Below are 15024 nucleotides of genomic sequence, written 5' to 3'. Positions count from 1 at the left end.
CGCTGGCCTTCTTCCGACCGCGGCTCCGCATCAAAGTTGTCGACTGTCAACACTTGGTACGCGCGGCTCACAATCGCCATCGACGCCGGGTCCGAAATCAACTTTTGCAGTTGAGTAATGGCATATTCATGGGTCGATTCCGGCGCGATGAAAAATGCATTTTGCTTGAGAGGAGTGTCGTTGATGATTTTGGCAAGGGCTTCTTGTTTCGACAGGACCTTCTTGAGATGGTTGAGTACTTGTTCAGTCGTGTCGGTGACGCGGTAGAGTGCGCGCTGGAACAAGATGGAGTCCTCCTTGACGCCCTTGGGGGTGTCAACGATTGCTTTCATCATTTCGGCGCTGGCCGTGCGCAACGCGTGCAAGTTGGCCACATTCAACGCCTTCAAGATCGTCTTGTTGGCGACACACTCTTCGATGAATGCAAAGCATGAGTCTAAGTCAGCGTGCGCGTCGCCGAGGAGCTGACTGACGACACGGGACGTAAACTTGTACGATCCTAGACATGCCTCGACACGCAAGTCGTCCTTCTTTAGGCGGTTGCGCATCGACGCTTCGACCTTTTCGAGGGCTGCATCCTTCTTCTTGTCACTCTTGAGACGTTCGTAGACGACACCACAGTCCGTGATGATCTCGAGGGATTCGTCCAACTTGCCTGCAGTCAGAAACACAGGCGTGTACAACCGGCGCTCCGACTTGTCCTTGCTCTCGATCAAGTAGCTGAGGACGCTCAGTTCGCGGTTGCTGATCACGTCTGCCTCGCGCATGCTCTGCAAGCACCGGTTCCATGCCAACGCGAACGGAATCACACGATTGAATTCTTCACCGCCGATGCCCGAGACGGACCCGAACGTGCGAATGGACGAGCTGGATCCGCTTCCATGGGTCAGAAGCGGTCCGGCCGCAGAGCCGTCGCTGGGCGTGTTATACGTCGTGGTTTGAATTTCCAACGCCTTTTTCTCGACGTCTGCCTTGGGCTTCCCGTTCTTCTTGTCTTCGAGCTTTTGCTTGTGCAGCGCGATCTCGACCGCGTTTTCCACGAGCTTTTTGTTGAACATTTTGGGGATGAGCTTGAAGGATTGGCGAAGGATGCGGAACGACCGGAGCTCGCCGATACGGAGGTTGAACCCACGAATGGACCCGAACACGACCGAGAACATGGCGTAGAAGATCTGCGCATCGTACATGAACACGACAAAGGCAGGAAGCCACAAGAACGCGATGTAAAGGATGTTGTGGTACGACGCTTGAATCATAAAGTTGGACACCTTGAGGTACTGCAGCGGGTCCGACATCCAAATCATCAACGACGTCTCGACCAAGTTCTTGACCATAAAGTTGTACCCGAACATGATCTTGACTGAAAACAGAAACAGCCAGAAGCACATGTAGCGCAAGAAAGCCGTGATCGGGACGGGCAAGTTGCGACCGACGTACCCGATAAACATGCCGGAGAAGAGGCGGTTGTTGACTTCGCCAACCAAAAACACGACAAACAAACTGGCGGCACCAGCAAAGATGAGCGGGCCCATGTCAGTGCGGGTAAAGTCGAGGAATTGCGTGAGCAAGACAGGGAGTTTCGTCGGGATGTCCGCCGTCGGGAACGAGCACACGCCGCAATTGAGTAAACCCGGACCAGCCTGGTTAATTACGTTGTACGCGGCCTTCTTCCAATCGGGCATGCACTTTTTCTGGTCGTACTTGACATTTTGGAACGTGCGAAGATCGCCCGACGTCGAGTCGACAATGGCGCGACCGGTGCCCGTTTGCTTGAAGCAACGGTCCAAAATGTCCAAGTAGCACGTGCATCGCCCCGACAACATTTCCACACACGGCTGGAAAGGAACATCCGCGATGAGCATCTTGAAGTCCTGGGGAATGACACCGAAAGTGATGCCAGGCACGTAGTCCGTCACACCCAAACACGTAGCGAGTTTTGGGAGGTTGCATCCACTTTCGACGTCCGGGATGTTGTCGCCGTTGGTCAAACCGTAGTCGACGCGGGGGTTGAAGTACTTTTTCCCGAAGAGTGTCAGTTCCTTGCCCATGTCCGGGCCGTACATGATGGGGCTCTCCGGACACAAGAGTACCATGTTGAGCGCAAACCCGACGACAGCCAGGAACAGCGTAAAATTGAAGAGGAAGATGCGGCGGAACGACCACAGAGCACGCACCCACGACCGCGTTTCGATGAACGTCTTCTTGGCGTCTTTCGGGTTGCCTTTCTTGTCGACGGCTCCGAGAGCTTCCTTAATGTTGTACGCGTCGAACGCCAGACACTTTTTCGTCCAGAAGAACTCGTTGAAGTCGTCGTAGTTTCGAATTTCCTTGTGAGGCGCGCGTTGCCCGAGCGGCGTCTTCTTGTCGTTATCTTTCTTGACTTCGGCGTAGATGGGGCGAATAACCGTAGAGAGGTACGCGCCAGTTTCCTTGGGAGCGTCCGTAGGCTGTGCCTTGGGGCACAAAGAATGAAACAGAAAGCAGAGGAGTTCTGGTGTTTGACGGAAGTTGCCAGCTTCGCCCCACATGAGGAAGAAGAGCACGAGGTCCGCAAGAGGCTCCTTGGAGAATGATGGTTGTACCTTGAGGTACTTGCACCACTTGTTGTAGTTGTCGAAAAGGCGAGTGTGCAGTTTGGCGACTGCTTGAACCGCGGCGTCATCCTCGTCCTTGGGCAACTCGACGACCTTGTCCTTAATGCTCTTCTTCACCTTCTCCGTGTAGGCTTCTGGCACAGGAGTCTCCAAACTTTCCTTGTAGTTGGTCAAGAGCAGCAGCAAGTGTTCCTTTTGGTTCTTCACGTTCGTTTCTTGGAACCCAAAGATCTTTTGCATGGATGCAAAGATGTCGCCGTGGACGGGGGATGTCGTCAGGAGCTTCGTGACTGGTGCGTACCGCTCGGGCAAGTTGTCCAAGTCCAAGATGTTGAACTTGGCAGACGAGCTTTCCGGCGATTTGGCATGCTGTCCCTTGATCATGTCAAGGTAGCGCCCCATCTTCTTTGTCAATCGCGTCGACGCATCTTGGTCTTCATGCGAAAACTTGAGGGCAAGGCCCTTTGTCAACACTTCCACGGCGGCCGAAAAAGCCTTCTCTGCGTCTGCTTGGTTGTTCGCGCTCTGCGCAGCAACTCCAGCGTTGACGTGAACCATGGCTTCGTCATAGATCGCCTTCTGCGCTTCTAACGCTGGACTGAGCGGCGGCGGCGCCGACGAACTCATTGCTCCACTTCCCAGCCACTTCGAAAGTGAGGGGCGCGCATCCTTGACAGGCGTTGGGGCATCCGGATAAACCGTTTATCCCACACATTGCCACTCTCGCCCATGTTTTTGAATTTTCATACTAACATGGTTCAAGTGTCAAAAAAATCGATGCGCGATCGAAGGGTACTTCCCACAGAGGACCGAGAAAGGCCATTTTGGATACTATACGTATACTGAAATCAAGATAAAATTAATCAATGAGAAGTCCTCATTGACACGGAAAACCAAGAGCGACCGACCTGCCAGACATTCCTTCACGACGAGAGTTTGGACTCCTGGTAGCCACACAATGCTTGGTCATGAGCGTGAAGTCTACGACGCCGATGCAACTGGATAGAATAGCTCCGTCCTATGTTGTTGTGGCGCGTCGGCGGGCTGCTAAGTGGGACTGTTTTCCACCACAGAAATATGTTGGCTCTGATCAGGTATACAAATATCGAGCTAAAGGTGATAGCCGATACAAACTTTCTCTACATTTCAGGCTCAAGCGTCAGACGCCGCCAAGTTGTTTAGATTTCTTTGGGTGGTTGACTCGTGCATGGAATTATTTCCGACACACACAGACCTGCAGCTTCACGTAATTTTCAGGAACTTCAAGCATTCATTGAAGCCGATGCAACGGACGGAGCGTGGTGATGGCCAGAGCATTCCATGCCGTCAAGCATACACAACTTTAGACGGATTTTGTCAGCGAAGAAGCTGGCTTACTTCACAACAAAGTGACTCGGTCTATGAAGAAAAGATGACAGACCTTGTTGCACTGTGCTCCTAATGACGTCATCGATCCACAGTCCAAGACACATTCGCGAAAGGAATCATTCTATTAACTGCCATGTTGTACGACATATTACGAAGTATTCATGTCAATATTTTTTGTTTTGGTCAATTATCTTGGGAACTTTATGTTGTGTACAATTTAATTAATATGAAAATTACGTTTACGTGAATTTGACAAAAGATTTGTATATCCGAATCGAATAAAAAGTGATTTGTACATGTCTGGATCGTCACAAATCTAAACTGTAATACTACACGTGACGTACTACGTAGTACATATATACACTTGCGCATAATCACGAGTCCACCCTAGTAGCGAGGAAGAGTGGGCGCGCCGTCAGGGACACGGGCCCCATGAGATAGCAACCGTCTTGCTTTTGATGCGGGAAGGGCGGTTGGATTCGATGTACCTCCAGCGGTTTCACTCTGGGCAAACCGCCATGTCAACCACAACCTGTCGCTCTCTTCACATTTTCGCACACAAAGGTTCAATTACAACCTCACCAACTCAAATCCCAGGAGCTGTGTCGGTGGTACATACTGATTCGTGCACTTGTAGTAAACTTGAGCCCGTGCCATTAACAACGTATCGACTAGCTCTCTTCGAAACGATCGACTTTATCCGATATGCAAGGCAGAACACTGCCCCCTACCAGACGTACGCAGGAGAAACCGAGGGCGAATGAATCGCTATAGGCATAACGCTGCTTGAAAATGGACCTGACACCCAAAGTTGCGTGGAAATTGCTCCTCGAGCGCGAATATCTCGGCACGATTCCCAGTCAACAATCTTACTGTGGAAGTGTAACGGAACCGGACGCGTTATCCGGATGCTTCAGAGCAGTTTCAAGTTGGGATTGCATTCAGCAGTTGTAGCGTTCGTGTGCAGTCGACGCGGCGGCATGGCAACACCCGGCCCCGTTGCGTCCCTCGATGTACAGAGGAAGCTCCATGATGAAGCTATGGTGCATGTGAATGCGGGAGTTGCGGCACGGAACAGCGGCAACGCCGACCAGGCGGACCGATCGTTTGCCTTGGCGGTGGATTTGCTTGAGCGGGGGTTGGCGCTGAAGTTCACTCAAAGCGACGACGAACCTTCGATGCGTCTTGCAAAGAAGATGGCGAAATATCTTGAGATGATTCGAGGACAGACAGGTACGAAGTCAGGGGAAGGCAGTGGCGCTGTGTCAAGATCGACGAGGTACAACATTATTGACTTCGACAACCCGCCCGAGCGATACGCTCCGGTGTTGGCCCTTTTGCATTCGTCACCAATCCACGGGAATCTCTTCGATTCCATGAGAGCGATCTTTGGATTTCAGGACAACAACGTGAAGAACCAACTGGAGCACCTGACGCTGCTATTGACAAACTACAAGGAGCAGCTGGAGACCCCCGCTCCCGTCCCGGTCTACATTCCGGTCGAGAAGGCGTCGAAAAAACGGCCAGAGGATCAACTGCCCACAAATCCCAACGACGCCGCAGCCCAAGCGGTCAAGAAGCTGCACGCTCGCCTTTTTGACAACTACACGAAGTGGTGCAGGTATCTCCATGTCAAGCCCGCGTTCTCGACGACGGAACCTCTAGCTGATCTTGTCCTCTTCTTTCTTCTGTGGGGCGAAGCTGGTAACTTCCGCCAAACGCCCGAACTGCTTTGTTTCTTGTTCCACTCGCTGAGCGCGACGGCGCATCAGCCGTCGTCGACGCCAATGGAACCTGGAACCTTCCTCGCCACCGTCATCCGTCCCATCTACGACGAAGTGAAGATGGACAACGAGAAAAAGACTCCTCTCGGTGAACGTGCGCCGCACAAGGACATCCGCAACTACGACGACTTCAATGAATTCTTCTGGACGAAGAAGTGCCTCCAGTTCGATGCGTACAACATCCGAGACGCCCTCGGTGCGCGAGATACGAACAGAAACCCCAAGACCGCCAAGAAGACGTTCATCGAGACGCGGTCGTGGATGCGGGCGCTGTGGTCGTTCCGCCGCATCTTCGTCTTGAACTTTGTCCTGTTTTGCGCCACGGTCGGATTTGCAGTCAACATGGTGCTGCTGTGCCCCGAGAGTCCGATCATGTACGGCCCCGACCTTGGCAAGGAACTCGAGCTCTTTGGCAAATATTACTACAATCCAAAAGCTCGATTCAACTACCTCAACGACGCCAGCTCGACCACGACTGGTCCGTGCAACCTCCCCAAACTGTCGACATGCCTCGGTGTGTCCAACTTCGTCTTGGGGCAAACGTTCAGCATCATTCCACAGGACTTCAAGATGCTCATGGCCGACGTTCCGTTTCAGCCGTGCGTTGAGCTCTTGTCGGGACGATGCGCGTGCTACTTGGAGACGCTGGACAAGTGTTTTTCCCAAGTCGGCACGGGGAAGGCTCTCGTCGCGGACATCACGACAGGCAACACACGCGACTACAAGATTGTCACGTACAACCAGTCCAAGTGCATGCCGGCGTGGAAAAAGGCAGCGTACGCCGTGATCAACGACGCTGGCCCAGGGCTCCTAAACTGTGGTTTGTGCAACGTTCCAACGGTGGAGCTGCCGACTCGACTGCCAAAGCTGCTGGGGAAGATGGTCGATACGACCCGCACAGACATGGGTCCGATGGTGTTTGGCGGCGGTGTCGGCCTCGTCGGGTTGTTTTTGGTCGGCGATATCTTGAATCGGGTCGTTTCCGCCATGTCGACGGGGTTTGTCGGTCGCAAGATGCCCGTTCCGTGTTGCGGCTTTGTCCGGTACTCGTGTTTTTGGATGGTTCTCTTGATCGTCAAGCTCTACTTCGACTACACGTTCATGGTCAAGAACTTGGTCGAGACGTCGCTGATGATTTGGTTGTCCGACTCGACCAAGTACCTGCAAGCGTCCAACTTTATGCTTCAAGCAACATTCCACAACATCGTTTACATCGCGTTCTTGTGGCTCCCTGCGTTTATCGTGTTCATGTACGATGCACAGATCTTCTACGCGCTCTTCTCTGTCGTCGTTGGATCCATCCGCGGGTTCAACCTCCGTATCGGCGAGCTCCGTTCGTTCCGTATTCTGCGCCTCGCATTCAAGGACATTCCACGCATGTTCAACTACAAGTTGGTCGAGAACGCAATGGAAGCCAAGGCGTTCCAGCAAGCGATCGAGTCGAAGAAACACAAAACGAGCCGCCACGGGTCATGCGACGTCGGACCGGTCGAGACGCTGCGCATTCAAACGACGGCGTACTCATCCACAGCCCACGACGACGACACCGAAGATGGTTCGAGCACCAGTCGAAGCAATAGCACGGCATCCAGTCGGTATTTCGGATCGGTGACAGGCGTCGACGGTGACGAATACTTGCGTGTGATTCCGTTCGCCATGGCGTGGAATCGGTGCTTGAGCAGTATGCGCGAGGCGGATGTCCTGAGCAATCGAGAACTCGGTGTGTTGAGCTATCTCATCGAAGGGAACTGCAAAGACGAAGCCACGAGGCGGCTGTACCCGCCCGCATTTTTGACGGCTGGTAAGCTGGACGAGTCGCTCGATATAATTGCCGAGTGCGGTCAGGTGTATAAGCGCCTTCTGACGGACAAGAAGTCGGACGCGGCATTGAGCAAAGTCGAAAAGTCCATGCAGTCGCGTGTGAAGAAGGACAGTTTGCGAGTCGAAGCGTGCTTGGGGTCGTTCAAGTTCACCGTGCGCGTTGTCCAGCTCCTGTTAGGTGACGCCCATGCTGACATCGACCCGTGCTTTGCTTTCATGGAAGAATCCGTCGTCAACAAGACGGCGCTGAAAGCGCTGCACGTGTCCAACTTGTATGCGGTCCGATCCGCGAGCGCAGACTTGATGAAAGCCATCCTGGATGTTCCGAAAGGATCGAGAGACGACAGCTTGCATTTTCAGCGAGCCCTCTATCGTGTCATCGACTCGGCGGAGCAACTCCTTGGGCAACTCAAGAAACTCCTGTCCAAGCAGGACAACTTGGTCGCAATCCTGAACGCCACTGCACTCAAGCCGAACTCGTTCTTCATCGCACCCGAGTCTTCCCAGCAGTACGCGACGATCCAGATTCAAACCGTGATCTCGGACCCGGCGTCGATGGCGATTGTGAGCCGCGCGTACCAAGTGTTGACAGTCGACAACTTTGATGCGGAGCCGCGGTCGGAAGAAGGCCAGCGCCGCCTCCGCTTCTTTGCCAACTCGCTGTTCATGGAGATGCCGCTCGCCCAATCCATCAAACGCATGCACTCGCTGTCGATTGCGACGCCGTACTACAGCGAAATCGTGCTGTACTCGGTCAAGGAGCTGACGCAAGCGAACGACGACAGCATCAAGTTGCTGTACTACTTGCAAACGATCTACCACGTGGAATGGGAGCACTTTCTCGAACGGTTCAAGGTCAAGGACGAGGCGGAGGCGCTGGCCAAGGTGCCGGAAGAGGTGCAGCTGTGGGCTTCGTACCGCGGCCAGACGCTGGCCCGCACGATCCGCGGCATGATGTACAATGCGGAAGCGATCCGGTTCTTGTACTGGCTCGAGCTTGGGAACAACGAACCGATGCCGGAGCACGCGAACAAGGAGCTGGACGAGATGGTCGCGCTCAAGTTCAACTACGTCGTGACGTGCCAAATCTACGGCAAGCAAAAGGAGGAAGGGAAGCAGCAGGCGGGGGACATTGACTACCTTCTCAAGAAGCACCCGGGTCTCCGCGTCGCGTACGTGGACGGTCCGAAGAAGATGAAGGAGGGGCCGCCCAAGTACTTTTCGTGCTTGGTGCGTTCGTCCAACGACAAGATCGTCGAGGTGTACCGCGTCGAGCTGCCGGGGGACCCGATCATCGGGGAAGGCAAGCCGGAGAACCAGAACCACGCCGTGATTTTCTCGCGCGGCGAGTTGATCCAGTGCATTGACATGAACCAAGACGGGTACTTGGAAGAGTGCTTGAAGATGCCGAATTTGCTTGCGACAGTGGACCGTCCAGAGCACGCCAAGAGTCCGGTCACGATCATCGGGTTTCGCGAGTATGTGTTCACGGGGGGCGTGTCCAACTTGGCGAGCTTCATGCAGATCCAGGAGCTGTCGTTCGTGTCGTTGGGCCAGCGCATGCTGGCGTACAATTACGTGCGGCAGCACTACGGCCACCCGGACATTTTTGACAAGTTGTTTGCGATGGGGACGGGCGGGACGGCCAAGGCGTCGCGCGGGATCAACTTGTCGGAGGACATTTTCGCCGGGTTCAACTCGACGTTGCGCGGCGGCCGCGTGACGCACGAAGAGTTTATCCAGGTCGGGAAGGGCCGCGATGTCGGGATGCAGCAGCTGGCGCTGTTCGAAGCCAAGTTGTCGTCGGGGGCAGGCGAGTGTGTCACATCGCGCGACGTCATGCGGATGGCAAACCGCCTCGACCTGTTCCGTCTGCAGTCGTGGTTTTACGGGAACCTCGGGTGGTACTTTACGCAGACCATGACCGTGTTTGGCGTGTACTTTTTCATCTACGGCAAAATCTACTTTGCGCTGAGCGGCATGGACGCGTTCTACCTCCAGCTCGGCCGCCTCGGCATCAGCGGCGTCCTCAACACGTCGTGGGCGCTCCAGTTTGGGTTCCTTCTCGTCGTTCCAGTCATCGGAGTCGTGGGGGTTGAAAGCGGCTTTCGGCATGGGCTAACGTTTTTGGTGTGGAATGTTCTGAGCCTGGGCCCGCTCTTCTTCACGTTCCAAATGGGCACCCGCATGCACTACTTTGACCGTACGTTGATCCATGGCGGGGCCAAGTACCGCGCCACGGGCCGTGGGTTCACCATCAAGCATGAAAAGTTCGCCGAGCTGTACCGGTTCTATGCCTTCAGTCACTTCTACCGCGGCGTAGAGCTCATGTTCCTGCTGTGCATGTTTGCCGTGTACGGGACGTTCAACTGGTGCAATTGCTCGTGGACGATTGACCGCACGTTCTACAACGACCAAGAGCCGCTCGCGTACGAGTGGAATGCGCGCTGCTACGCCAATTTTTACCAGCAGTGCGTGCTCCCAACGAACCAAAACTACGGCATCATGAGCTACTCGCTGTGGCTGATTGCCGCGACGTGGGTATGGGCGCCGTTCTTCTTCAACCCAAGCGCGTTCGACTGGGACAAAATCATAGCAGACTACCGTGACTGGCAGCATTGGCTGCTTACCAAGAACGACTCGGCCGACAGTTGGTACGGTTGGTGGATGGCCGAGCTCGAGTTCATGGAGCACTCGACGTGGTTTTCTCGCTTCGTGATGTTTGTTCGCAAGACAAGGTTTCTGCTCGTTGCGTTCGGCATCTACTTACAGCTGATGAACCGCTTGTTTTACACCGACCTCCACAAGACTGTCCTGGACGATGGGCCGACGTCGTTGAAACCCATCATCCTCGCAGGTGCCATTTTTGTCGTCCTTGCTCTGCTGGGGTGCTGCGGGTACATCTCCAGTCGTGTGACCAAGAAGTTGACGCTCAAGCAGCGAGAACTGCGCAAACTCAAATTCAACCTGTCCGTTGTGCTGTTCGTGGTGATCCTTGTAGTCCTGCTGTACCTGTCGCTAAAGACCCTCGCCGAGGTGCTAGTCATTTCGTGCTTGGGCGCGTACTGGTTCCTACAAGTAGCGATCTGCCGCGTGCGGCACGACCACATTGTGGCAACGAAGACTGCCCAATTCTTCGACAACGTCGTTGGTTGGATCGTGTTCAGCCCGATCCTGTTTGTGGCGATGTTTGTTCCGTTCCTCTCGTCCTTCCAGCAACGCATGATGTTCAACAGCGCTTTCACGGCCGGCCTTGAAGTGTCGAAGCTCCTCGGGAACGATGTCGTCGCGAGGGACGACAGGAAGGCCAAGTCCACCAAGAAGAAGAAGCAGTCCGATCTTCACAAGTTGTAATGTCATCGGTGTCTAGTCAATTCCACCAATCATTCGACTCCAATCGATTTATTTCCACCAATTATGTGCTATTTTTCATGGATTTTCCTCCAATCTCGTGATGACACTAGTCATATCCGCCCCACGATCGTTCAAAACCTCACATTGCAAGTTGTGATAAGATGGGAGTGCTCCGCGCAGTGGGCTGGACCATCGGCGTCATAGCGACGGTGGCGTCGCTCGTCGTCATCGGCTACATGGCGGCGGAGCAGCGAATGGATGCTATCCGCAAGTACGGCATGGTTATCCATGAGTTCGATCCGTGGTTCAACTTCCGCGCTGCGGTCTACTTGGCCGACAACGGGTATGAGCGCTTCTTCAAGTGGTACGACTACATGTCATGGTACCCTCTCGGTCGACCTGTCGGCACGACGATCTACCCTGGTATGCAGATTGTGTCGGTGACGGCATGGGAGCTCCTCAACAAGGCAGGCATCTCGATCTCGCTCAACGACGTGTGTTGCCTTACTCCCGTGTGGGGTGGTGTCTTTGCCACGTTGACGTTGTCTGCGTTGACGTACGTCTGCACTGGTCGCGTCACTGCGGCGCTTGTCAGCGGTTGGGTCATGTCGATTATCCCTGCGCACTTGATGCGGTCCGTGGGTGGCGGATACGACAACGAATCCGTGGCCGTGTCGTGCCTCTTGCTGACATTTTTGTTCTGGTGCGTCTCGTTGAAGTCTTCCGACGACTCGAAGGCGACGTATGTCGGAGTCTTGACGGGCCTGGCATACATCGCGATGGCCGCGACGTGGGGCGGGTACATTTACGTCCTCAACATGATTGGCCTGCACGCGTTTGTGCTGGTGCTTCTCGGTCGCTACTCCAACAAGCTCTACTGGGCTTACTCGATCTGGTACATTATCGGCACGATCGGGGCCATGCAAGTACCCGTCATTGGCAAGGCGCCGCTGCGCTCGCTTGAACAACTTGCCCCTCTCCTCGTATTCTTCGGTTTGCAGGGACTCAAGATCTGCCACCACCCCGTCTTCCTCAAGAAGGTGTTCAACATCGACGCCGCCAAAGCCACTCGCGCCAACATGTTCCTCGTGTACAGCGTCGTCGCTGGTGTTGGCCTTGCCATTCTCGCTGTTGTCGTCCAAATGTTGTGGCCCACGGGGTACTTCGGCCCGCTCTCTTCTCGCATCCGTGGTCTCTTTGTCCAACACACCCGTACCGGCAACCCCCTCGTGGACTCTGTTGCCGAGCATCAACCCGTCAAGAACGACGCGTTTTGGCAATTTTTGCACGCCACTTGCTACACGGCACCTGTGGGTCTGGCCATCGTGGTCGGCCAGAGTGTGTTGAAGCCATGGATCTCTGGCAAGGATGCCCGGTCGGATCCGCTCACGTTCGTAGTTGTGTACTCTGCCGTGACTTATTTCTTCTCGACCAAGATGAACCGACTCATGTTGCTCATGGCCGGCCCTGCCTCTATCGCGACCGGCGTCGTCGGCGGATATGCCCTGGACTTTGTCTTTGCAGAAACGGCAGACCTCGTGCAAGCGATAGTCGGTGACGACGGCACGCCCGTCGACGTTGCGGCGGAAGCAAAGAAGGACGATGACAAGAAGGCCAAGAAGAAGGCCAAGGCGAAGGAAGCTGCGGTCGACTCGCCGTCCACAATGTCCAAATCGTACAACTCTGGCACGGTCAAGCTTCTTCGCAAAGTTGCCGCGACTGTGTTGGTGGCGGTCTCGTATCAGTACGTCGTGCAGTTTTACCAGTACACGCAAATGATGAAGGCGCCGCTCTCTGGGCCATCCATCACGTTTGAAGCTCAATTGCGCTCGGGTGAAAAGATTATCGTGGACGACTACCGCGAAGGCTACCACTGGCTCAGGGATAACACGCCCCAAGACGCCCGTGTCATGGCATGGTGGGACTATGGCTACCAAATCACGGGCATCGGCAACCGCACGACGATCGCCGATGGAAACACGTGGAACCACGAACACATTGCGCTCTTGGCGCGGTGCTTGACGTCGCCGGAGAAGCGCGCACACAACCTCATCAAGCACCTTGCCGACTACGTCCTCATCTGGGCCGGTGGCGGAGGTGACGATTTGGCCAAGTCTCCTCATTTGGCTCGCATTGGGAACAGTGTATTTGAGGACATTTGCCCGGGCGACCCAGTGTGCTCGAATTTTGGGTTTTACTCGCAAAACAACCCGACTCCCATGATGAAGAAGAGTCTGCTCTATCGGCTGCACCAACACGGCATCAACCCCCAAGTGAACGTCGACCCGAACCGGTTCCGCATGGTGTTCCAGTCGAAGTACGGCCTCTTGCGCATTTTCAAAGTCGTGGGTGTGTCGGACGAGTCGAAGAAGTGGATTGAAGACCCAGCAAACCGCCTCTGCGACGCCCCCGGGTCGTGGTACTGCACAGGCCAGTACCCCCCGGCGCTGGCCGACACCCTTGCCAAGCGCAAGTCCTTCAAGCAAATCGAAGACTTCAACATTGCCCAGGACGAAAAGTCCAAGAAGTACCATGAAGAGTACCTCAACCGCATGGAAGGCAAGGCGGCGTCGGCGAAAAGCGGAGCGGTCCCTGTCTCGGATGACGACGAAGACGAAGCGAGTCCGCTGCCGCCGACCAAGATGGTGGGCTGCTACGGCACCGAGAACAGCTTTGAACAAAAGACTTACGTGGGCGGCCAGTCGGGCGCGTACTACGGCCATGCTCTCCATCACGCGGTCGAAGCCAAGGCCAAGTACTTTGCGATCGCACGTGGCGACCATGATGGCCACTCGTTTGTGTTTCACAAGCTCAAGTCGACCGGCAAATGGAAACACTCGAAGGACTGCGAGCGACCGTGCTTGGACGATGGCTCCAAGGCGTGCGGGTGCATGGACGGCGCGTGCACGGAGCCCAAGATGGACGGCGAGGAACACAACCGTCGCTGGATCGTGTACGAAGTGTTGAAGATGTAATCGAGCTAGGTTTCAAGCACATTTTTACTTGGTTTGTCGTGGGAAAATGTGCATGCGAACACAGAGCTGCGTGATCGATGGCACCACGCGGCCGACCTTATCAAGGTGGCGTCATCGTTTTCGAGTCCTCCTGAAGCTGTGGAACGCATGTACTACACATGACTGCGGTTCGACGCATTGGCATTAGCTCGCTTAGAAGTCGCCACCCGTGTCAGCCCCAAAGAACCCCATTCCCCCCCCGCCGTCTCCAAACCCGTCATCGTGGTGGTGGTGATGATGATGAAACCCGCCATCGCCAGCGTCCGCGAGCATTTCACCAACGAGCATGCCTTGGACGAACGCATTGTTCCCGTATACTGCACCCGGATATTGCGGCATCACGACGGGCTGCGGAGCGACCACGGCAACCCCAGGTTGCTGCATAGGGTAGCCGGGTTGCTGCATGGGGTAGCCGGGTTGCTGTATGGGATAGCCGGGTTGCTGCATAGGGTAGCCATTTTGCTGCATGGGGTACCCTGGTTGCTGGATGGGGTACCCTGGTTGCTGCATGGGGTAGCCGGGTTGCTGCATGGGGTAGCCGGGTTGCTGCATGGGGAAAATAGGTTTCTGCACGCTAGAGCCTGGTTGCTGCACGGGGTAGCAAGGTTGGGCGACGGGCATAGCCAGAGGGATGGGCTGGGTCTGCGTGACTGGGGCAGCAGCACTGATTTTCGGAGGGCGCCCCATGTTCAAGCAACACATCGCTTGGCAGGTTTTTTTGCACACGAGGCATGCGATGCAGATGACGATGAGGAAGACGACGCCTCCAATGATGCCGCCGATCGTCCCGCCGGTGGCACTTGTGCTGGTGGTCACTGCGTTCGTGTCGCAATTGCATGCGTAATTTGTGACGATGCACTTGGCGCCAGTCGGGCAACAGCAACCCAGCTTGACCAAGCCCGAGAGCCAATGGCCGCAAAAGATGCCGGGAGTGTTTCGAAAGGCCAAATCGCACTTTTGGTTGAGCTCGCACTGTTGGCACCCCGTGAGAGTCGCTGAGGTCGTCGTTGGCGCTACCGTCGAAGGCGTTGCAGCTTCAACAGCCAGGACGAGAAAGACGCTGGCTAGCACCGCCCATCGCCCTGCCAT

General features: G+C 55.2%; 4 protein-coding genes across 4 annotated transcripts in view; 2 read left to right on the top strand and 2 right to left on the bottom strand.

The window, feature by feature from the left end:
• H310_14084 (hypothetical protein) overlaps window positions 1-3221 on the bottom strand; it is a gene marked incomplete at its 5' end in the record, with an annotated part of 6127 nt that extends 2906 nt beyond the window's left edge. Inside the window, one exon of the mRNA XM_008881822.1 lies at window positions 54-3221. Coding sequence (XP_008880044.1) covers window positions 54-3221 — 3168 coding nt within the window. The remainder of the gene's footprint in view (window positions 1-53) is intronic.
• A 1721-nt stretch (window positions 3222-4942) lies between these two features.
• On the top strand, window positions 4943-10988 carry H310_14083 (hypothetical protein; the record flags this gene model as incomplete). Its single annotated transcript, XM_008881821.1, has 1 exon — window positions 4943-10988. The coding sequence occupies one exon, from the start codon at window positions 4943-4945 to the stop codon at window positions 10919-10921; it is 5979 nt and encodes a 1992-aa protein (XP_008880043.1). The 3' UTR covers window positions 10922-10988.
• A 63-nt stretch (window positions 10989-11051) lies between these two features.
• On the top strand, window positions 11052-13921 carry H310_14082 (hypothetical protein). The gene has a single exon (XM_008881820.1). It carries the CDS (start codon window positions 11083-11085, stop codon window positions 13894-13896), a length of 2814 nt encoding a protein of 937 aa, XP_008880042.1. The 5' UTR covers window positions 11052-11082; the 3' UTR covers window positions 13897-13921.
• Window positions 13922-14088: 167 nt separating this feature from the next.
• Window positions 14089-15024, bottom strand: H310_14081 (hypothetical protein; the record flags this gene model as incomplete). The annotated part of the gene is made up of 1 exon (XM_008881819.1): window positions 14089-15024. The coding sequence occupies one exon, from the start codon at window positions 15022-15024 to the stop codon at window positions 14089-14091; it is 936 nt and encodes a 311-aa protein (XP_008880041.1).

This window comes from Aphanomyces invadans (assembly GCF_000520115.1).
Source record: "Aphanomyces invadans strain NJM9701 unplaced genomic scaffold supercont1.61, whole genome shotgun sequence".
NCBI classification, from domain to species: domain Eukaryota; phylum Oomycota; class Saprolegniomycetes; order Saprolegniales; family Verrucalvaceae; genus Aphanomyces; species Aphanomyces invadans.
This window is presented reverse-complemented; position numbering and strand designations above follow the sequence as displayed.